Source organism: Neoarius graeffei, chromosome 12 (assembly GCF_027579695.1).
Source record: "Neoarius graeffei isolate fNeoGra1 chromosome 12, fNeoGra1.pri, whole genome shotgun sequence".
NCBI lineage: Eukaryota > Metazoa > Chordata > Actinopteri > Siluriformes > Ariidae > Neoarius > Neoarius graeffei.
In genome coordinates, this window is record NC_083580.1 from 15028964 (window position 1) to 15053264 (window position 24301).

At 43.3% G+C, this 24301-nt stretch overlaps 1 protein-coding gene across 1 annotated transcript in view; it reads right to left on the minus strand.

Annotated features, from left to right (window-relative positions):
* ric1 (RIC1 homolog, RAB6A GEF complex partner 1) overlaps positions 1–17622 on the minus strand; it is a 187525-nt gene extending 169903 nt beyond the window's left edge. The window contains exon 1 of the mRNA XM_060935572.1: positions 17106–17622. Within this exon, the coding sequence (XP_060791555.1) occupies positions 17106–17246 (141 nt within the window). The 5' untranslated portion in view covers positions 17247–17622. The remainder of the gene's footprint in view (positions 1–17105) is intronic.
* Positions 17623–24301: the final 6679 nt, after the last annotated feature.

Genomic DNA, 24301 nt, shown 5'->3' on the forward strand with positions numbered 1-24301 from the left:
CTGATTTTCAAAGGTGCTCCAGATAAGACTTTAGGACATTTTGTCTATACAAGAATTTCAAGATGGACTGTATGAGGTTTTGCTTGTTGGGCAATATTATGTCTCATAATAAGGGTGGCTAGATGTTTTGACTTGAAAATAGACAAATAAACTTCCTAAGATTTTTATTTTTTGCAGTGTAAGGGTAAAGTCTGGAAACCAGGCACCGAGAGAGAGACAGACAGATCACTGAAGGTAAAAGAATGACTGAATCAAGAGTACACATCCGATGCGTCATGATGGAGACGTGTCAAGTTTGCAACTTTGAAAATCATCCATATGGAAAAGTTCCCAGCGTTTAAAGTCAACAGTAGAACTGGGACACTTATACGGAGTGGACAAAGAGAGAACTTTGGCCTTTTAACATCAGCACAGTGATAAAAGAGCATGCAAGATAAAAACAGAGCAACAGGGTTTTCTGGTGAAGTGAAGTGTACACTTCTGTGAGGAATGAAGAAATGTAGTGATTGAAAAGCCACGTGTACACGATGGTTCAATCTAAAAGTACCAATTATGACGAGTTGAAACTCCGAAACCTTAAGAGCAAAGAATTTGATGTTGACTCCTCTATAAACCTGGGCAAGTTAAAGGAGGATCTGTGGCGCAGTCAAAAGAATTTAAAATGGAGAAACACTGAATGTCTTCAATTTCACGTGACAATTTACGCCCTATGGCCTCAGATGTTGCCAAATTGTTTCATACAGGTTGCATAGACGAGTTGGCTAATACATCTGTGAGGAAAACAAAAAACACCAAACCACAGTGAGGCAAGTGGTAAAGAAAAAAAGGCAAAATGCTATCAGTCTGAAAATATTTCATGTGAGAAATATTTTACTGTTTTTCCTATCAAAATTCTATTTCTCGTTTTATTAAATATAGGAATACATTTTTGACTGCTATTTTGTCACTGCTATAGCAAGTTATGAGTGTTTGAAATATGCTATGGAATATAAACCAATCCATGTGTCAAAGCAATGGCCGTAAACGAGATTCGTTGAGACCTGTGCGAGACATCGTAGGACGGAAGTAAAACGTACAGCGGAAAATAAAAAAGGGACCAACATCCGCCAACGTTGTCAAAAGACGCGCGCGCCCTCTTTCGAATGTTGACGTAATCAAGCTGGAAGTTTTGCCCGTGTCCAAAATCGCTCCCTACTCACTATATAGCGGGGACGCCATTTGAGTGCTGTCCGAAACCTTAAGGCCAATTTATGCTGACAACCCAGTCCTCACAGACGGCGTCGCAGATGACATCTGCGTAGCCCCCCCACCTTCTCAGACGCTCTGCACGCACCTCCCAAAAAATTGTGACCACCGCAGAAGCCTCGCAGACAGCGTCGCAGACAAGAGGGCTCCGATTGGTCCACTCTACATCCGCTGTACACGCACTTCCGCTGCCATACTTTCCCGGTTTGGTTTGTTTTCATGACCGCCATTTTTAAAAACACGAGCGAAGATGGAGCAGCACGAAGAGCAGTTGATCGAGGAAGTACGTACATCTATACGACTCCAGTTCTAGTCATTATAAGTAACCGGAGGATAAACACACCACTAACCACACCCACCAACTACTCCTAGCGATTTCGCGACTTCGCGCCCCCTTGCGTTGTGGCGGTGAATAACATCGCGCACGCCTATTACTCCCCGCTCAATGATAAATTACAACTGTCTGCGAAAAGCTATCTGCGAAAGCCTTGTCGCAAGAGCATGCAGAGGCCCTTAGTGAGGATTATGTGGGAAATGCGCCCAGTATAATACGCATTTATCACAAAAACACAGGCATGCATTTATTATTCTGAAAACCCACCAGCCACCTGATCTGGCACGTTTTAATCGTGCGACAGTAATGACGTAAATACCAGCGCGACAGACTAATGTCCGAAAGCCTTCCCCTCCCCCCCAATTTAACCAAGGGTTCGAAGTCGTATGGAATAATCACTGATGAAGCTGGCAAATCTCGAAATTAACCTAAATTGGAATGATATGGCAACCTGGCCGCTGTGTAAACAGTTTTCAAAATGGCAGCGCTGACACTTCACATTTGAAGTCTCGCGAAGATTGCGCGGAAAAGCGACGCCTGCCGTGGACCATACGAACTACCTTCAACATGGCTGAAGGCCAACAAGTGTAATATACAGTGCCTTGAAAAAGTATTCATACCCCTTGAACTTTTTCACATTTTTCCACCCACGAACTTAAAATTTTTTTATTGAGATTTTATGTGATAGACCAACACAGAGTAGCACATAATTGTGAAGTGAAACGAAAATGATAAATGGTCTTCAAAATTTTAAACAAATAAAAATCTGAAAAATGTGATGTGCATTAGTATTCAGCCCCCCTGCGTCAATACTTTGTAGAGCCACCTTTTGCTGCAATTACAGCTGCAAGTCTTTTGTGGTATGTCTCTACCAGCTTTGCACATCTAGACACTGAAATTTTTGCCCATTCTTCTTTGCAAAATAGCTCAAGCTCAGCCAGATTGGATGGAGAGCGTCTGTGAACAGCAATTTTCAAGTCTTGCCACAGATGCTCAATGGGATTTAGGTCTGGACTTTGACTGGGCCATTCTAACACATGAATAGTCTTTGATCTAAACCATTCCATTGTAGCTCTGGCTGTATGTTTAGGGCCATTGTCTTGCTGAAAGGTGAATCTCCTTCCCAGTCTCAAGTCTTTTGCAGCCTCCAACAGGTTTTCTTCCAGGATTGCCCTGTATTTAGCTCCATCCCTCTTCCCATCAACTCTGACCAGCTTCCCTGTCCCTGCTGAAGAAAAGCATCCCCATAGCATGATGCTGCCACTACCATGTTTCACAGTGGGGATGGTGTGTGCAGGGTGATGAGCAGTGTTAGTTTTCCGCCACACATAGCGCTTTGCATTTAGGCCAAAAAGTTCAACTTTGGTCTCATCTGACCAAAGCACCTTCTTCCACATGTTTGCTGTGTCCCCTACATGGCTTCTTATGCCTGTCTTTCAACAATGGCTTTCTTCTTGCCACTCTTCCAAACAGGCCAGATTTGTGGAGTGTACGACTTATAGTTGTCCTGTGCACAGATTCTCCCACCTGAGCTGTGGATTTCTGCAGCTCCTCCAGAGTGATCATGGGCCTCTTGGCTGCTTCTCTGACCAGTGCTCTCCTTGCTCGCTCTGTCAGTTTAGGTGGACGGCCATGTCTTGGTAGGTTTGCAGTTGTGCCGTACTTTTTCCATTTTTGAATGATGGATTGAACAGTGCTTCTTGAGATGTTCAGAGCTTGGGATATTTTTTATAACCTAACCCTGCTTTAAACTTCTCCAGAACTTTATCCCTGACCTGTCTGGTGAGTTCTTTGGTCTTCATGATGCTGTTTGTTCTTCAGTGTTCTCTAACAAACCACTGAGGCCTTCACAGAACAAGTGTATTTATGCTGAGAGTAAATTACACACAGTAGGACTCTATTAACTGATTAGATGACTTCTGAAGGCAATTGATTGCACTGGATTGTATTTAGAGGTATCAGAGTACAGGGGGCTGAATACTAATGCACGCCAAATGTGAAAAAGTTCAAGGGGTATGAATACTTTAAGGCACTGTAATATACCATTACGAGTCACGATACAAGGTTAATAAAACTGAAAACGTAATTGAATAACACGTTAAGAAATAAAGCAAGTTTGAAAATGACTTCAGTTCCCCTTTAACATACAACAAAATTTGCTGTCTCTCTTAAAACAAACAGGGGCGGGAGGTACCCCATTCTCTCTCCCTCACACAAAAATCACCTACCAACTACAGTTTGGGCCAGAAATTAACATATACCCCTTTTCCACCAAATCAGTTCCAGGGCTGGTTCGGGGCCAGTGCTGGTGCTGGTTCACAACTCGTTCAACTTGCGAGCCAGCTGAGAACCAGTTTGCTTTTCCATAGCTCGCGGTGCTAAGGGAAGCCACGTCATTACGTCGTTGTATACGTCAGTTACGGCGCTACGTTTGCATAAACCTTGGCGCGAATATCGAAGCAAAAACAACACGGAAGAAGCAGCAGCAGCAACAACAATAATAATGGATGACTTCGCGTTTGTACAGCTGCTGCTTCTCGTCGCTTAAAAATGGCGATCTTTCGCGGTCTTGTTATTGTTGTTGGTCTTAACAACTCCGCCCCCCCGCTGACGTAAGCAGTTCTTTCCTCTGGCCCAGCAGAGAGCTGGTGCTAGCCTGGAACCGGTTTTTCTGGCCCCAGAGCCAGTTCTTTGGCAGTGGAAACAGAAAATCCGGTTCCAAACTAAGCACTGGCCCCGAACCAGCCCTGGAACTGCTTTGGTGGAAAAGGGGCAATAGAGTGACGTCATCTGGGATATGAATGTCACGGCAATATTTGGGCTTTCAGTAATTTCTTTGAACTGTTCTTTTTCCGTGGCAGAACGATTCATATCCCGCATTTCGCCCGTAGCCAGCTGGGATAGGCTCCAGCTTGCCTGCGACCCTGTAGAACAGGATAAAAGCGGCTAGAGATGATGAGATGAGATGTCGTAAGTGCTAGGACACCTTCATAAAATGCTACCCAGCTTTTTTCAGTAGTATTAGCACGCAAAGTTCCATTGATGTAGCTTGCGTCGTTTCTGAGAAAACTTGTCCAGATTGAAATAGATGGACTCCATTCCTATATCCCCCTGCGCACTTTGTGGCGAAGGATAATAAAAAGCAAATTAAAAATAAGCACTAGATAAAAACCCCTCTCTTACGTAAATAAAAGATACAGATTTCACTGTCAGGTGCTCAAGTGTTTGAGATGCATTGCCCTGCACTTACGATCAAGTTCCTTGTTGTGGTACATGGACGTTGTTCACTGTATGGTCGCAAAAGGCATCAAAAATGAGGTCGATGCATCACCACATTCTCTGAAATACGAAACTCTGCTTACTATAAAAATGTGGCATTACTGTTTCACTGGCTTCGGTATCAAGCGCAAACATTATATTTCATTGACCATGAAAGCTTCAAGCAGATATATTTTTGCCTCCTTGCCCAGCTGTAAACGTTACAATATGAACATAAATGCTTCAGAATAAGCCATAACATTAATCTTAAGTACTAATATACACAATTTTAAAAGCTTCTTTAACAAAATCTTAAATTTGACAATAAATAAAACTGTCATTAAAAGCATATACGCAGAACCATGGCCTCACTTTTTGTTTATAAATGCCTTGAGACCTCAAGAATAGTTTTAAGCGTTAACAATAAATCTAATAGAGTAATTTTTACGATTAAAGTGATTCATATAGGTAGCGGTCTGAGTGAATGACCTTGACATCTGTGGCATCACAGCAGGAAGTCTGTCGGTCTCATCGCCATTTCCGCGATACTAAGGCTACATCCACACGACAACGGCAATGAGATGTTATTTAAAAAAATATCGCGTCCAAATGGGCAATGATCAGTAAAATATCAGGTCCATATGGCAACGCAACGCTTGCTGAAAATGATGCAATACACATGCCACACCTCTAGGGGCGCTGTAAGACGGTCCCTTCGGAGACACCAGAACAATAGAAGGACGCATGCGCATAAACTATTATGCGTGAGACTTCATATTAGCCACAAAGTCAGAAAAATCTGTTCGTAAAATTACGCTATAATGACCAAATACAATGAAAAGTATTTTTCCAGTCTCACCTGTGAAAGGTAATCCCATGTGATCTCGTTTGGACGGTAAACCTGTTGGTACAGTTAAACGCAGCACACGAATGAGGCATCTTTATTCTCCGCTTTGACCCATCCAATATGGCGGCGAGGATGACGTATGATTCTACGCGGAAGGCGGCGTCTTTAATGGTCCGGAATAAATTGAATGCTACACGTTGATGGATTAATTTGTTCTTCTACGCCCTTTTTGAGGAATGTATTGTAGGACTTAAACCAACATCTGAAGAGGTGAGATCGCTCCTTTTTTTCCCTATTTTTGCTGGCGGGATTGACTCTGCCCTAAGGGCTATTCTCTCTCTCTCACTTTGCACCATTACACAAATATTCACAGTGAAAATATTTTGTAAGCGCGTTTCATGAACCAAGTTATAGGATTTGTTGACAACTCGCATCGAGTTCGTTACACTTCTACCCGGCGTGAAGCACTCACAGTCACGTGGTTGTGACGTCATCGTAAACAAATCCTTTCTACTCATCCAGACGACTTCGCAACAGCAACGTTGCCAGATCTTTCCACTCTGGAACCCGTTCTCAAAAGATTGCGTTTTGGGGCACCCAAAACACCGGTGCCGTGTGGACGCCAGGCCGAAATGATAAACAATTGTATCAGATTCACCTGAATCCGTTGCCGTGTGGACAGGGCCTAAAACACAGAGCTGACTGCGACTCCGATCTTCCATTTTGAGCTAATTTATCGCCATGCCACGCAGATGTGTTGCTGACGGGTGCAGCAACATGACAGAAGGCGGATTTACGTTGCATTCATGGCCCAAGAATGTTCAAACTACAAAGATTTGGACGCGTTTTGCGAGAAGTTCACGGGCACATTGGGCGCCTATGAAGTGGTTTCTCCTCTGCTCTGTACATTTTACTGAAGACTCGTACGAGACCTCTGATCTGTTGAGGAGCGTTGGCTATAAGCCCATATTGAAAGAGGGTGCAGGATCAACAATTAAAGGAAAAGAAAACTAAAAGAAAAGGAAAGGGTTTTTTTTTTAAAAAAAAAAAAAAAAAGGAAAGCAAGTTCAGTTGCACCAGTCCTCCCGGAGTGTGAGCTGAGGGTTGTTGGTAAAATCCGGGACAGAACACGATGTGACATATCGCTCGGGCAGTGACCTCCCCGCTGCTGTTGCTAAAACCAGTGACATACTGTTCTTTAGTAATTGCCTGAGCCGAGCAGGAATGGCGGAGTACTCAGTATGGAGAAAATGGAGAATGAGTGGAGCAGCAGTCTGATTTTTCCGCTGGATATGCTTGCCTCAGCAGCAACATCTCACCCTTGCATGGAAGAAGCGAATGAATGGAGAACTGAACGTCAGGTTGTTTCAAAACAATCGGCCACAAGCTCGACCTTCAAGAAGCGAGAACACAGACGGGTAAGCTCTGACTCTCATTTGGATACAAAACACTCGTTGTTTACCTGCATTTAGATTAATACATGTAACTTGTATTGTGTTTAAGTTACCAGTATAAGATAATTTAATTTGCTTCAGAATGTGATTGTCTCAGTTCATCTGATTATTTAATGAGCCTTTAACGTTTTATCAGTGTAAATGCATGCATGTACAGTATGTTGCACAAGTTATAACACCTACCCTGTTTTAATGACAGTCAACCCACAATCAATGAAGTCAAATCAGTCTTAGTTGAGCAAGTCGGTAACACTATTTCTTACTTTCACCATAAATGTTTATTTATATGACTTTGGTCTATAGCTGTAAAAGGCCTCGGCCTTAAAACCGGTTACCGCTGTGACGTCACACACACTCCGGGCTGGCTGGCTCAGCGGGGCAGCTCGAATGCCAACTTGGCGGTCAATTTAACTCTCAAAAATATATATATATATATTTTATTCCCATTTATACAGCATGCAAGAGTAAAGGATGAAGATACTATCCACTCAAATTTATTTAAAAAAAAAAAAAAGGGTTCTGCGTATCTCCTTTAACATTAACTTAATTTGCTTAATATTTTTTAAGCAAACATGAATCTTCAGGTGATTCATTTTAAAAGCCTGGAACATTTTTAAAGTTTAAAACTTTAATTTGAAAGCTTCAAGTCAAAACAATAGTCTACAGTTAATGGGAACAAGTTCTCGTTAACATACAAAAGTTTTTAAAAAGTTAACATGTATAATTTAAGTGAACTATAAACCGCTCGAATGTGTATAAAAAGATAGCGTTAGGTGCCGGGAGGGATTTTAATCACGTTATAAGGCCAGATTTTTCTCCACTGAAGCTGGCCTCATCAGTAAGTAGAGAGACCCCCACTAACTCTAAAGCTATGGTCACACTACAGCTCACGATGCTTTGTGATGGGTTATCGATGAAAATGGGGCATTTTGGTGGCGATATGCAGGTGAACACTTGACTGTCACGCCTTCACGTGGCCATGCTCGCTCGCAAAACCCAGTCATTATGGGAAACACATGGTGCTGATTTGAGCGCAATCAGCATGTGCATAAAAGGACACTTTTTACAGAGCCGTTGTGAAGTATTATTACCACCATCACATTTCTCTCTAGCCAGGTTTATAACCCTGCTTTGTTTTGCTTTTACTTTCGTTTGTTTTGTTACTCTGACCTGCTAAACACTCTTCCTGTACTTACTAGGGCTGTAACGATACACCCAACTCACGATTCGATTCGTATCGCGATTTTTGACCCACGATTCGATACGCCCATGATTTTTTTTTTTTAATGTTTTTTTTAAAGTAGTAAATTTGACTTATTAACATTTACTTACTTACATTAACTATTTAATAACAAATAATTCAGACCACTGCAGAGAATGAGTAATATGTATGCAAAAATGAACAAATGTATATCCAAAGACTGTTTTATTTCTCAAAATAATACTGTTGAGCCGGAAGCTCTGCTTTTTTCGGTTCTGAAAAAGTCATTTTTCCAAATCGTGTAAATCCGTTAAGATTTTTTTTTTGGGGGGGGGGGGGGGGGGGGGGGCTCTCTCACTGTCTCACTCTCATAGGGCCAATGATTTTCTGTGATCGCGGAAAACAGATGGAAATTACGGAATTATGGTGAAACATTGCTCGCGTGTCAAAATGTAACTGCCGCAGAAGGCTTCCGCCCAAGCAGACATGCCTTCAGTGTTGCCAGATATTGCTAACGTTTTCCACCCCAAAATATGTTCAAAACCAGGCAAAAAGCACCTAAACCCGCCCAATCTGGCAACACTGCATGCCTTTCCGGTCAAGTGATTGTGATTGGCTTGTGGCACACCTAGCCAGCCAATGAGCTGCTTGTTTACAGATTCGCTCCCCGCGTCGCAACCAGAATGGCGACCGCTTAAAAGAAACGAATGCTCTGCCAGTGGCGAGTGTGGACGTTGTGTGACTCGCAGAAGATTGTCGCAGGTCGGCGAAAAAACGACTTACTAATAGATATAAAAAAATAAAAGTAATTTAAGTAAGTTTAAAATGTAATTTAAATAAAAAGTATTCATAAATTGAAGTTTGGAAGCGCCTGTTTTTGGGCTGAGGAGAAGTTTAAAAGGGTGTACCGCGATTCTGCCTTCTTGTATCGCGATACGGATCGTGGCTCTGCGTATCGCGATTTCGATTTTGATACGCATATCGTTACAGCCCTAGTACTTACAGCCATGTACCGCCGCATACATGACAATATTTCACAAAGTCTCAGTGAAAACATCATCCTTATATGTGCGTGCTGATCGCACTCAAATCTGCATCAGGCGTTTCCCATAACGACTGGGTCCCTAGCACGTGCACAACGCGCTCCGAAGGGTCCCCAAATGTAAACGCACTTTTTACGTCTTGGCAAAGGTTAGGCTATGCCGAGCCACCGTGTTGGAGGCTCCTGCAAGCATTGGTGACATGGATTTGAAACAAATACATCTCAAGAGGCTTGACGAAGGTTCCCCGAGCTTCTGGAATTATTCCTAAACCCATCTGTCAGCATTCGCCACCTAGTTTGCCAACGAAAATATCGCCACCAAATCCAATACATGCGCTGAAATTTTTTGCGATGTTTTGGCCACTCACGAAACAGAGACGCACCAAAACAACTTGGAGAATATTCACCGTGCATCACACGACTGGTGGCAATGCTACCGATTTTTCAGCGCCAAGTATTCGCAAGCCCAACACGAGCTGTAGTGTGACCAGAGCTTAAACTCTTCACTCACATGCTCACACTATAACATTAACGCACTTCCTCTCTGAACTGCAATTTCGCACATTTCATGGTCGTCTTCATTCAATGAACTTTTATTACATGGTCTGGCTCAACACCGTACAGCTCGGCTATTTATTTAACCCACTGCACATATTCTCTTCTTGCACATTCATGTCATGACGTCATTATTCTCTGACCTGGCTTTTCATCTCATCATCTCTAGCCGCTTTATCCTGTTCTACAGGGTCGCAGGCAAGCTGGAGCCTATCCCAGCTGACTACGGGCGAAAGGCGGGGTACACCCTGGACAAGTCACCAGGTCATCACAGGGCTGACACATAGACACAGACAACCATTCACACTCGCATTCACACCTACGGTCAATTTAGAGTCACCAGTTAACCTAACCTGCATGTCTTTGGACTGTGGGGGAAACCGGAGCACCCGGAGGAAACCCACGCGGACACGGGGAGAACATGCAAACTCCGCACAGAAAGGCCCTCGCCGGCCACGGGGCTCGAACCTGGACCTTCTTGCTGTGAGGCAACAGCGCTAACCACTACACCACCGTGCCGCCTTGACCTGGCTTTTGTTTCCAAATTATTCCAGGTAATACTGTACAGCCTGGACTTCAAAACAACCCACGCACATACTCCGGTGGTTGACAAAAATACAGATAAGTCATGGACTACAGAAATATAATGAAAAAAGATAAAATACAGAGTGGTTACGGATTTTAATATAGATACATGATGGATGCTAGTAATTTACGGATTGTCACGGACGTTTCGGTATATTACAGATTGGTCACCGGTTTCATACGGATGATGCATCAGGGATAAAGTTAGAGAGTCTAAAACAAATGTTTGGACTGCTGAATTTCATAATTTAAAAAATCTCTTACCTACATTTATGCTTACTTTTAATTTACCATTTATATTTCATGGAAAATATCACCCATCAGTGAATAAAACATCCGTACTTTGTATTATGTTTATTTTCCGTGAATCCGTATTCCATGACCCGACTGTATTTTGTAAAACGGTGACGTAGGTGTGACAATTAATCGATCCGCGATCCATTTTCATGTCTCATTCAAAAATCGATTAAAACTTAATGAATCATGATTCATTTATGATTCACTGACCATACCTAATTTCATCCCGATAACCCTAGATGCATGACAGTTTGACAAACAGCATAATTTTGATCCGGTATCCGGAGTTGTGCGTGGGCGCTGCCATGTTTGTGGTTGCTATAGCAATCTCGCAAGATCCTGTCTGGACAAGGAATGTTGTGTCTCAAGAGGTAGTATTCAGTATTCACTTTAACATAAGTGAATCAAGTTGCAATCTCAGTGCCTTATGTACTCCCTGGACAATGAATGTTGGGTCTCGAGAGGTGGCATTCACTTTAGCACAAGTGATTCTGTTTTAAAAGACTGAGACAAAAGCCATCAAGTTTTCATGGCTTTTTTGTTTTGCTTCTTAGTGTTTTGCGGTTTGAAAATTAAAACTTGCCAAAAATGACTGAACTGTGAAAGTAACTATGAACGCATCAAAGTCAATGGAGTGACTGGAGTCTGAATAAAGAACACAAAGGCAACACTACTACTTTTTTTTTTTTTTTAATTGCTCTACATTTCTAGGCTGAAGGTTAAAGAACTGAAGTCATTTTTAAGCTTGCTTTATTTCTTAATTAACGTGTTATTCAATTACGTTTTCGGTTTTATTAACCTTATTGAGGTTTTTCACCCACGTGACCAAGTCATGTGATGCATCGTTAGGCTGCCATTTTGGACGTCACGGCTCGAATCAGTTTGAATGCGAGGAAGGCGACAAACGAAAAACATAAAAGAAAAAGGAGCGAGATGCAGAAAACACCTTCACTATCCAGCGACGTAGGGCATTTACAGGGCGAGCAGAGGGAGAGGTATTTGCAAAAATTGAGGTTAGCAGGCTTAGAGAACGACGTTTACCTGCTTCCACCAGGATTGTTCACTGACGTACAGAAGTACACCAAGCCCTCGTCTTTACCTGACTTCGGCCCACATGATCTGTATACCTATGTCGTTAAAAACCCATCGCCATACACAGGTATTGATCTGAAAGCGTATAAGAGTTTGGATACCTACAGATATTTTGTGTCAGGTTGGGTAACATGCCTACATCAGCGGGTCGTCCCTGGAGCCGGTGGTCGCCATCTTATTACAGCTAAGGTTTGTTCACATTTTCATTTACTTTCGGTCCTCAGGATAAACAAAATGTTATTAAATGTCATTGAAATAACTTCTTAGTCTGTTGAGACATGGCCCGTTATAAATTTGCTGTTACCAGGCAATGACCAAGAACTGTATTATTAGGGTTGGTGTCTGTGTTGTAGCAGTGTACTAGCAGCTAGCTGTTAGCACTAGCTAATGTCAACAACATAGTAGCTAGTATGTTACTGTAGCAATGTTTACGTTCAGTCATTTGGATGACTGTTAAAACCTTTCAGTCTCAAGTTTTTCCTTTACTGTATTTACTAGTTTACTGTAATTATGATCCGGCAGCTATTTACACCGGATTCAGTGTAAATAGCTGCCGGAGCGCGCTCCGGCTTGCTCCCCCTCAAATTAAGCAGCGCGCTCCGGCTTGCTCCCGGAGTGCTCCGGCCGAGGTTCCGGAGCGCGCTCCGGCTTGCTCCCCCTCAAATTAAGCAGCGCACTCCGGAACCTCGGCCAGAGCACTCCGGGAGCAAGCTGGAGCGCGCTGCTTAATTTGAGGGGGAGCAAGCCGGAGCGCGCTCCGGCAGCTATTTACACTGAATCCGGTGTAAATAGCTGCCGGATCATAATTACAGTAAACTAGTAAATACAGTAAAGGAAAAACTTGAGACTGAAAGGTTTTAACAGTCATCCAAATGACTGAACGTAAACATTGCTACAGTAACATACTAGCTACTATGTTGTTGACATTAGCTAGTGCTAACAGCTAGCTGCTAGTACACTGCTACAACACAGACACCGACCCTAATAATACAGTTCTTGGTCATTGCCTGGTAACAGCAAATTTATAACGGGCCATGTCTCAACAGACTAAGAAGTTATTTCAATGACATTTAATAACATTTTGTTTATCCTGAGGACCGAAAGTAAATGAAAATGTGAACAAACCTTAGCTGTAATAAGATGGCGACCACCGGCTCCAGGGACGACCCGCTGATGTAGGCATGTTACCCAGCCTTGAGACTGAAAGGTTTTAACAGTCATCCAAATGACTGAACGTAAACATTGCTACAGTAACATACTAGCTACTACGTTGTTGACATTAGCTAGCTTGACCTTCAAAATGGCGGACACCGGGGCGTCACGTGACCCTGTGACGTCAGGTGAAATACCTCAATATCGTGACTCGTATTAGCATATTATTATATTACACTTATCGGCCTTTTCGGTTTTTAGCCATGTTGAATGTAGTTCGTATGGTCCACGGCAGGCGTAGCTTATCTGCGTGATCTTCACGAGACTTCAAACGTGAAGTGTCAGCACCTCCATTTTGAAAACTGTTTACACAGCGGCCAGATCGCCATATCGTTCCAATTTAGATTAATTTCGAGATTTACCAGCTTCATCAGTGATTGAGTGTCAGTCCTGCATGATGTGGCGCAGTAGTAGACTCCGGCACGTCCGCCGTGAACAAGGCGCACCTGAGCTCAATTACGGAACTGTGTTTGCGCCTATTTAAGGACTGTGCTGATGCATTTGCATCGCGAAGTATTACGATACGCATGTACGCATTACCGAGCCTTTCTACCTGTTGTCTTGATTTCCTGTTTCACGATCCTCGCTTAGCCTTTGATGTACCGTGTGTGTCTCGACCGACCCTTTTGCCTGCATTCTCGTTTTTGATCTCGCCTGCCGTTTTGGATACATATTCTGCACTTGATTAAACTGTATACTTCTACACATACATCTGTCTCCTTCGTGTATGTGACATGGAGATTATTCCATACGACTTCGAACCAACGTGGAGTAGAGAAGAGTTGGAAAGACGACAGGATAAGGACTAGTCCGTCGCACTGGTATTTACGTCATTACTGTCGCACAATTAAAACGTGCCAGATCAGGCGGCTGGTGAGTTTTCAAAATAATAAACACATGCAGGTATTTTTGTGATAAATACATATTATACTGAGCGCATTTCCCACGGACAGGGCTAAAAAAAATGGCGTCCCCACTATATCGTGAGCAAGGAGTGATTTCGGACACACGGAAACCTTCCGGCTTGATTATGTCAGCGTTCGAAAGAGGGCGCGCATCTTTTGACAACGTTATGTCTTGTTTGGTTTTTATGACAGCAGAAATCTTCTCATTTTTATTTGATTAATATGCTAATAATATTGACAAAATACTACATTCATAAGTCTAAATTTCAGAATAAAAAAAACTAATTTTACAGAACTTGGTATAGACAGTATGTAACCACAATTTCTAGCAGCAATAGTAAGAAGGCTGTCAAAACACAGACTTCTTGTGCTATACAATGTGTTTTTATGATTCGTGTTTTGTTTATTTATTTTGTAATGTACATGCCCCTGGCATAGTTGCACCAATGCTATTGAAGAAGAAACCTTTATTTGTCACATGCACACTTCAAGCACAGTGAAATTCATCCTCTGCATTTAATCTATCTGAAGCAGTGAACACACACACCCAGAGCAGTCGGCAGCCACACCACAGCGCCCGGGGAGCAGTCAGGGGTTAGGTAACTTGCTCAAGGGCACCTCAGCCCAAGCCCGCCCACATTAACCTAACCGCATGTCTTTAGACTGCAGGGGAAACCAGAGCACCCGGAGGAAACCCACGCAGACACGGGGAGAACATGCAAACTCCACACAGAAGGGCCCTCGCCAGCCGTGAACCCAGGACCACCTTGCTGTGAAGCTACCGTGCTAACCACTACACCACTGTGCCACCCAACATACTGTATTGTATAATCTTTGTATACTTGATTTGATCTAAAAAAATTTTTTTTAAATAAATAAAGTCTTTTGACTACGTTGGCAGATGTCCGTCACTTTGATTTCCACTGTACGTTTTACTTCCGTCCTACGATGCCTCGCACAAGTCTCAGCAAATCTTGTTTATGGCCATTGCTTTGACATATGGACTGATATATTCAATAGCATATTTCAGACACTCATAACTTGCTATAGCAGCGACAAAATAGCAATCAAAAGTGCATTCCGATATTTAACAAAACGTGATATAGAATTTTGATTAAAAAAATATTTTTTGTCTTCAGTTCTCCTTTAACAGAATACTGGCAATGATTTACATTAGTTATAAAATAGAGGACCAAAAAAAAAAAAAAGGCTTTTGACAACGTAGGCAGATGTCGGTCACTTTGATTTCCGCTGTATGTTTTACTTCCGTCCTACGATGTCTCGCAGATGTCTCGGCAAATCTCGTTTACAGCCATTGCTTTGACATATGGACTGATGTATATATTCCATAGCATAGTTCAAACACTCAACTTGCTATAGCAGTGACAAAATAGCTGTCAGAAACGCATTCCGATATTTAATAAAATGTGAATAGAATTTTGATTTAAAAAATATATATACTTTGCCTTCAGTTCTCCTTTAACAGAATACTGGCAATGATTTACATTAGTTATAAAATAAAGAACAAAAAAAAGTCGACAATGTAGGCAAATGTCGGTCACTTTGATTTCCGCTGTACGTTTTACTTCCATCCTACGATGTCTCGCAGACGTCTCAGCGAATCTCGTTTACAGCCATTGCTTTGACATATGGGCTGATGTATATATTCCATAGCATAGTTCAAACACTCAACTTGCTATAGCAGTGACAAAATAGCTGTCAGAAATGCATTCCGATATTTAATAAAATGTGATTAATAGAATTCAAATTTAAATATATATATATATATATATATATATATATATATATATATATATATATTGCCTTCAGTTCTCCTTTAACAGAATACTGGCAATGTTACATTAGTTATAAAATAGAGGACAAAAAAAAAAGTCGACAACGTAGGCAGATGTCGGTCACTTTGATTTCCACTGTACGTTTTACTTCCATCCTAAGATGTCTCGCAGACGTCTCAGCGAATCTCGTTTACAGCCATTGCTTTGACATATGGACTGATGTATATATTCCATAGCATAGTTCAAACACTCAACTTGCTATAGCAGTGACAAAATAGCTGTCAGAAATGCATTCCGATATTTAATAAAAAGTGATTAATAGAATTCAGATTTTAAAAAATACATATATTGCCTTCAGTTCTCCTTTAACAGAATACTGGCAATGATTTACATTAGTTATAAAATAGAGGACAAAAAAAAAAGTCGACAACATAGGCAGATGTCAGTCACTTTGATTTCCGCTGTACGTTTTATTTCCATCCTACGATGTCTCGCAGATGTCTCAGCGAATCTTGTTTACAGCCATTGCTTTGACATATGGACTGATGTATATATTCCATAGCATAGTTCAAACACTCAACTTGCTATAGCAGTGACAAAATAGCTGTCAGAAACATTCCGATATTTAATAAAATGTGATTAATAGAATCCAGATTTAAAAAATATACATTTTGCCTTCAGTTCTCCTTTAATAGAATGCCAGCAACGATTTACATCAGTTATAAAATAGATGACCCCCCCTCAAAAAAAAAGCGTGATTCAAATCAAATCGGAGAGTCAAAATCGTGATTCGAATCGAATCGTCAGACCTCTATTAAATGCCCACTTTTCAAAACATGCATTTTATATTCTTGTTTTGCTTCTTTTTAAATTCCACTTATATAACTACGTTTTAAAGTTATTTTATCTTAACTGTTCAAGCACCAAAGCGAATTCTGTGTGGATGTGAACGGACTTGGAAATAAACTCGGTTCTGAACCCGATTTTGAAGCAGGGTTAGCGCTAGCTAGCTAACCCACACACACACACAAGAGAAAGTTATTAGCTACTCAGCCGGACTAACTAAAAAAAAATTTTAAACACTTTATATTTTGTGTTGAAGTCTGAGAGAAATGAACCCCCTGAGTATGATAGTGAAATGTTGAGTGTGAGAGAGCTAGCAGCAGGCTAAAGGGTGACGCGGCAGCCCTCAGTGTGCTCAACACAACCTCACCCCGCTGCTATTATAATAATAATAATAATAATAATAATAATGTGTGTTTCTCCTTCAGACTGAACTCACCCTGCTGAACCAGATACTGAGCTGTGTGTCGGACAGCACGGCGAAGTAAAAGCGCTGTGAGCTGGGCTGGATGTGGAAGGGCTCCTCGGCGCTCTGCAGCGGGCACAGCAGCCTCCGCGGCCAGCCGGTCAGAAAATACATGGCGAACACAAATAATCCGTGTCGGCGTTGAAAGCGAACTCCGAGCGCCTTCACATCCACACACAGGCCGACCCCGAGCTTCAGGCGAGCGCTTTAGCGAGTTAGCCGGTTAGCATATTCGCTAGCAGTCCGGGTCACTCCATGATGATTATCCGAGTTCATTATTAACATGGAACTGTAAAAATCCATAGCCATAAACAAGAAGATGCAGAAGAGCCGCTTTTGCAATTTATCCAAAGAGGAAAAAGTATAAATCCTTAACCCGACGCTATTTTTTTTTTCACGAAACAAGCAGCAACGCGAATGCAGCGTAACCCGAGCGACGTTTGTTTTGAAGCGAAGTTCGGCACTAATTTCTCTCGCGCGACGCCATCTTTGGCCTTTTTATGGTTCTCAAATCCGATTCGCTAATCCCCACATGAAAAGGCGGGGCTAGAGACCAAAACGGGCGGGATTAATCGCCATGCTTCGTTGTGAAACGTCATTTCCTGTACCAGCACCGAAAATGGATTAAGGACCCCACCTGGTGGTGAAAGACAGAACTGCTTCAGCTCATCTGATCTGCAGCCGGTTTCACTAAGTTAGACTATGGCCAAGTTTACATTAGACCGTATCTGTCTCGTTTTCTTCGCGGATGCACTGTCCGTTTACATTAAAACGCCTGGAAACGGGAATCCGCCAGCGTCCACGTATTCAATCCAGATCGTGTCTGGTCCGGTGCTGTGTAAACATTGAGAATACGCGGATACGCTGTGCTGAGCTCTAGCTGGCGTCGTCACTGGACAACGTCACTGTGACATCCACCTTCCTGATTCGCTGGCGTTAGTCATGTGACGCGACTGCTGAAAAACGGCGCGGACTTCCGCCTTGTATCGCCTTTCATTAAAGAGTATAAAAGTATGAAAATACTGCAAATACTGCCCATTGTGTAGTTATGATTGTCTTTAGGCTTGCCATCCTTCCACTTGCAAGTGGTAAGTGATATGCACTGGGATCACACACACAGCGGCTCAGTCCCGAATCACTGCTCGTGCGCTTCACTCGCACGCTCTGTGAGCTGCGCAGGGCCGGAGTGCGCACCCTCCAGAGGGCACTCGCTGTTCAGGGCGGAGTGATTTGGAGCGCAGGATGCCTGCGGAGCCGAGCGTATCCGTGTATTGGTGTTGTGTGCACGCAAATCGTGTATTGGTGTTGCTGTGTGCACGCTAATCATTTTAAAAACGTTAATCTGATGATCCGCTGATACGGTCTAATGTAAACCCCACCTATGACTTTAACTCAGCCCATGTTTACATTAGACCGTATCAGCGGATCATCAGATTAACGTTTTTAAAACGATTAGCGTGCACACAGCAACACCAATACACGATTAGCGTGCACACAGCAACACCAATACACGGATACGCTCGGCTCCGCAGGCATCCTGCGCTCCAAATCACTCCGCCCTGAACAGCGAGTGCCCTCTGGAGGGTGCGCACTCCGGCCCTGCGCAGCTCACAGAGCGCACGAGTGAAGTGCACGAGCAGTGATTCGGGACTGAGCCGCTGTGTGTGTGATCCCAGTGCACATCACTTACCACTTGCAAGTGGAAGGATGGCAAGCCTAAAGACAATCATAACTACACAATGGGCAGTATTTGCATCAGTATTTTCATACTTTTATACTCTTTAATGAAAGGCGATACAAGGCGGAAGTCCGCGCCGTTTTTCAGCAGTCGCGTCACATGACCAACGCCAGCAAATCAGGAAGGTGGATGTCACAGTGACGTTGTCCAATGACGACGCCAGCTAGAGCTCAGCACAGCATATCCGCGTATTCTCAATGTTTACACAGCACCAGATCAGACACGATCTGGATTGAATACGTGGACCCTGGCGGATTCCCGTTTCCAGGTGTTTTAATGTAAACGGACAGTGCATCCGCAAAGAAAAGGAGACAGATACGGTCTAATGTAAACTTGGCCTTAGACAGCGGGTATAGAGGGCTCAGAGATGATGCTAAAAATAGTAACACTGCGCGTGCGCGGCCATCTTGGAAGTCACTCGCGCCAGAGCGCTCATAGAGTACACATCATAGAGTACACATTTAGCGATTCGTTTCCGCGTTAGAGGGCTTAAAAGCTTGGATTTTTTAAGAATTTAGACATCTGAAGTGATGGAGCACTACTGTGAAAGTTTGGATAAGCAGGCACGGGAGCGTTATGCTCAGAAGGTACGTTTCATTGGGAATGTAGATCCATACACTGTTAGTGAGAAGGAATGGAAAGCTGACCCCAGCTTGTTGCCGCATTTAACATACATAGATCTTGTGAACTATCTAGTGGTTCACCCAAGTCCATTTTGTGAACTAAAGGATTTCCAGAACTACAAGAGTATGGAAGCATACGATAGATTTGTGTCCGGTTGGGTCCGCGATATGTCGGTGTTTACTGCTGAAGATGGAGAGACAAAAGTGATCAGAGGGAAAGTGTTACACTCGCAGAGACTATCCCAGCCTAGTCTAAACCCCTGGATAATATTTGACAAGAGACATGCTATTTTGTGTGCACATTGCAACTGCATTGCTGGACTTGGGGAATGTTGCTCCCATGTTGTTTTATGTTGAAGCGGCCACGAGACTGAGGGAAAGAACGACGGTCACACAACAGCCGGCATACTGGATGCTACCGGTAACTATGAAATTAAAATAACTATTTTAGTAACTATGAAATTCAAGATAATATTAACCTACCTGTCACAAAGTGATCAAAACAAATCCGGATACAGTCAAGTTGTCCTAAATTTGATCGGTTAATGGCAGCCAGCCACTGTCGTCTCCTCCGCTCGCTTTTCTCCTGTGCTGCAATTCCCTGGTTAGTCACGACTTTAGGGAGTCTGTGGAAGCTTTTGCCACCCTTTTCCCCCCGGCTACTACAGCCAACAATGACGCACGTATTCGGCATTGTCACCCCTTTTTGCTTCGCTGGACAACAACAATGCACTGATACAGCGACCTTTGACTTCCAATATGGCTGCCGCCGGGTGCGCGCTGACGTCTAACAAATACTGTTGCACAAAGCAGTTAAGACTCCGACTATCTTAAGTCGTACTATGCTGCAAAGGATTGTGGGTATTTTAAGACTCTTTTCAAAACAAAAAAATGGCGGACAGTGGTCGTTCAGTGCCGTTTAGCCACTCGGAAAATCTGGCTATATTAGAGGAATTTAATTCCTACAAAGACGTTTTATTAGGCAAATTCAGCGAAGAATGTAGCAATAAAAAAAAAAAACATGAAGTGTGGGGAAAAATAACGTCGTCTGTGAATAGTGTTAATCCATCTGCGAGAAGAGATGTTGCTGCCGTGCGTAAAAACACCAGTGTTGCCAGATTGGGTGGTTTTAAGTGCATTTTGGCGGATTTAAACATGCTTTGGGCTGGAAAACGTCAGCAGTATCTGGCAACACTGAAAAACACCCCCACTGGAGGAGGGGGTTTGAAGAAACTAAAAGTAACCACCGAAATGGTCAACATTTATGGCGACGAGTCGCCCTTATTCTGGGGAGTGAAAGGAGGAAAGGAGAGCGGAGTAACCGGCTTCGCCAGACCCAGCAGCAACTCCCTTAGCAACGTTGAAGCTGAGGCTCCTTCACCCTCGGAGTTGTCATCACCCAGTACCTGCGTGGATGGGACACTACACGAAGAGCCTACCAAAAGGAAAGACTGCAACTTAAATTGAAGAGACTCGCGCAGATGGAGGAGTGATGTAGTAATGTGTGAGTGTATATATGAGAGAGAGAGAGAGAGAGAGAGAGATAAGTGATGAGTGGTGATGTAATTATATGCATAAATGAATTGATATTTATATATATTTATAAGTAATAAAATGAATAAGCTGGCATTACACTTTGTTCTTTATTGAATACTTTATAGTTAGATTATAATAGCCTAAATTTGTGTCTTACGTACTTGCAATGTACTTCACTGCCTTAACATTTCAAGCTTTCTTGTAGTTATTGACATTGATGGCACTTATGGCTTGACTGTTTTTTTTTTTTTAAAATTAAATTTTATAGCCCTTAGACCCATATTAGACTGGGGGGAGGGTGTCTTACTTTTTAAGCCTAAAATTAGACTTAAAAAATTAGTCTCAACTTTTGTGAAACTGTCTTACTTGCATTAGACTGGTCTATAAAGAAACTTAAGACCAATCTTAACCCATAGACCAGTCTAAACTACTTTAGTGAAACCGGACCCTGATCTGATCTGATCTCATCCTCTCCAGCCGGTTTCTCCTGTTCTACAGGGTCGCAAGCAAGCTGGAGCCTATCCCAGCTGACACACAGACACGGACAACCATTCACACCTACGGTCAATTTAGAGTCACCAGTTAACCTAACCTGCATGTCTTTGGACTGTGGGGGAAACCGGAGCACCTGGAGGAAACCCACGCGGACACGGGGAGAACATGCAAACTCCGCACAGAAAGGCCCTCGCCGGCCACGGGGCTCGAACCCGGACCTTCTTGCTGTGAGGTGACAGCGCTAACCACTACACCACCGTGCCACCCCCAAAGGGATCAATAAAGTTTTATCTAATCTAATCTTATGAAATGCCTCTCTGCATTTAACCCATCTGAAGCAGTGAGCACACACACCCAGAGCAGTGGGCAGCCATACTAACAGCGCCTGGGGAGCAGTTAGGAGTTAGAAGAAGCAGTAGTGAACACACACACACACACACCTAGAGCAGTGGGCAGTCCAGAGCACCCGGGGAGCAGTCAGGGGTTCGGTACCTTGCTCAAGGGCACCTCAGCCCAAGGCACGTCAACCTAACTGCACGTCTTTGGACTGTGGAGGAAACTGGAGCACCCGGAGGAAACCCACGCAGACACGGGGAGAACACGCAAACTCCACACAGAAAGGCCCTCGCCGGCCGCTGGGTTAGAACCCGGAACCTTCTTGCTGTGAAGCAACCGTGCTAACCACTACACCACCGTGCCGCCCGGTGCCTCACTTAAGGGCACCTCAGCCCAAGGCACGTCAACCTAACTGCATGTCTTTGGACTGTGGGGGAAACCAGAGCACCCAGAGGAAACCCACGCAAACACGGGGAGAACATGCAAATTCCACACAGAAGGGCCCTTGCTGGCCACTACGCTCAAACCCAGGACCTTCTCGCTGTGAAGCAACCGTGCACTTACATCACCATATTATTTTATTATAATAAAATCAATTTTATTCTTTAATTCTAACTCACATTGTACTATATTGTAGGTTCCTTCAAGCGTATACAGTGCTCAGCGTAAATGAGTGCACCCCCTTTGAAAAGTAACATTTTAAACAATATCCCAATGAACACAATTTCCAAAATGTCGACAAGACAAAGTTTAATATAACATCTGTTTAACTTATAACAGGAAAGTAAGGTTAATAATATAAACTTCGATTAGGCAGCACAGTGGTGTAGTGGTTAGCGCTGTCGCCTCACAGCAAGAAGGTCTGGGTTCGAGCCCCGTGGCTGGCGAGGGCCTTTCTGTGCGGAGTTTGCATGTTCTCCCCGTGTCCGCGTTGGTTTCCTCCGGGTGCTCCGGTTTCCCCCACAGTCCAAAGACATGCAGGTTAGGTTAACTGGTGACTCTAAATTGACCGTAGGTGTGAATGTGAGTGTGAATGGTTGTCTGTGTCTATGTGTCAGTCCTGTGATGACCTGGCGACTTGTCCAGGGTGTACCCCGCCTTTCGCCCGTAGTCAGCTGGGATAGGCTCCAGCTTGCCTGCGACCCTGTAGAACAGGATAAAGCGGCTACAGATAATGAGATGAGAAACTTCGATTACACATTTTTCAGTTTTACTCAAATTAGGGTGGTGCAAAAATGAATACACCCCACAACAAAAACTACTACATCTAGCACTTTGTATGGCCTCCATGATTTTTAATGACGGCACCAAGTCTTCTAGGCATGGAATGAACAAGTTGGTGACATTTTGCAACATCAATCTTTTTCCATTCTTCAACAATGACCTCTTTTAGTGACTGGATGCTGGATGGAGAGTGATGCTCAACTTGTCTCTTCAGAATTCCCCAAAGAAAATAATTTCTTTACACCACAAAGGTGAAGGCTACAAGCAGATCAGCAAAGCTTTACTTATCAGTCAGAATACTGTAGCAAAAGTGGCACAAAAATTTAAGAAAGATGGAACTGCAACCATCTCACAGAGACGTCCAGGTCATCCGCGGAAGTTAACACCTCAACAGGAGTGTCTTCTGATGAGAAGGGTGGAAGAAAATCAGCATGTAAGTTCACTGCAGTTATCTAAAGAAGTAGAAAGCCAAACTGGGGTGACTATTTCCCGTGACGCAATACGACGTACACTGCAGAGGAATGGCATGCATGGATGCCGTCCATGAAAGAAGCCTCTCCTAAAGCCCAGGCACAAAAAAGCCCGCCTAGAGCTTGCCAGGGCCCATGCTGACAAAGATGAAGACTACTGGGACTCTATACTCTGGAGTGATGAGACCAAGAGAAATGTTTTTGGAACTGATGGCTTCAAAACTGTATGGCGTCGCAAAGGTGAGGAATACAAAGAAAAATGCATGGTGCCTACAGTGAAACATGGTGGTGGCAGTGTCCTTATGTGGGGCTGCATGAGTGCTGCTGGTGTCGGGGAGCTGCATTTCATTGATGGTATCATGAATTCACAGATGTATCGCTCTATACTGAAAGAGAAGATGCTACCATCACTCGGTGCCCTTGGTCGTCGTGCACTTTTCCAACATGACCAAACACACATCTAAGGCCACTGTTGGATTTCTGAAGAAGAACAGGGTGAAAGTGATTCAGTGGCCAAGTATGTCTCCTGATCTGAACCCAATCGAACACCTATGGGGAATTCTGAAGAGACAAGTTGAGCATCACTCTCCATCCAGCATCCAGTCACTAAAAGAGGTCATTGTTGAAGAATGGAAAAAGATTGATGTTGCAAAATGTCGCCAACTTGTTCATTCCATGCCTAGAAGACTTGGTGCTGTCATTAAAAATCATGGAGGCCATACAAAGTACTAGATGTAGTAGTTTTTG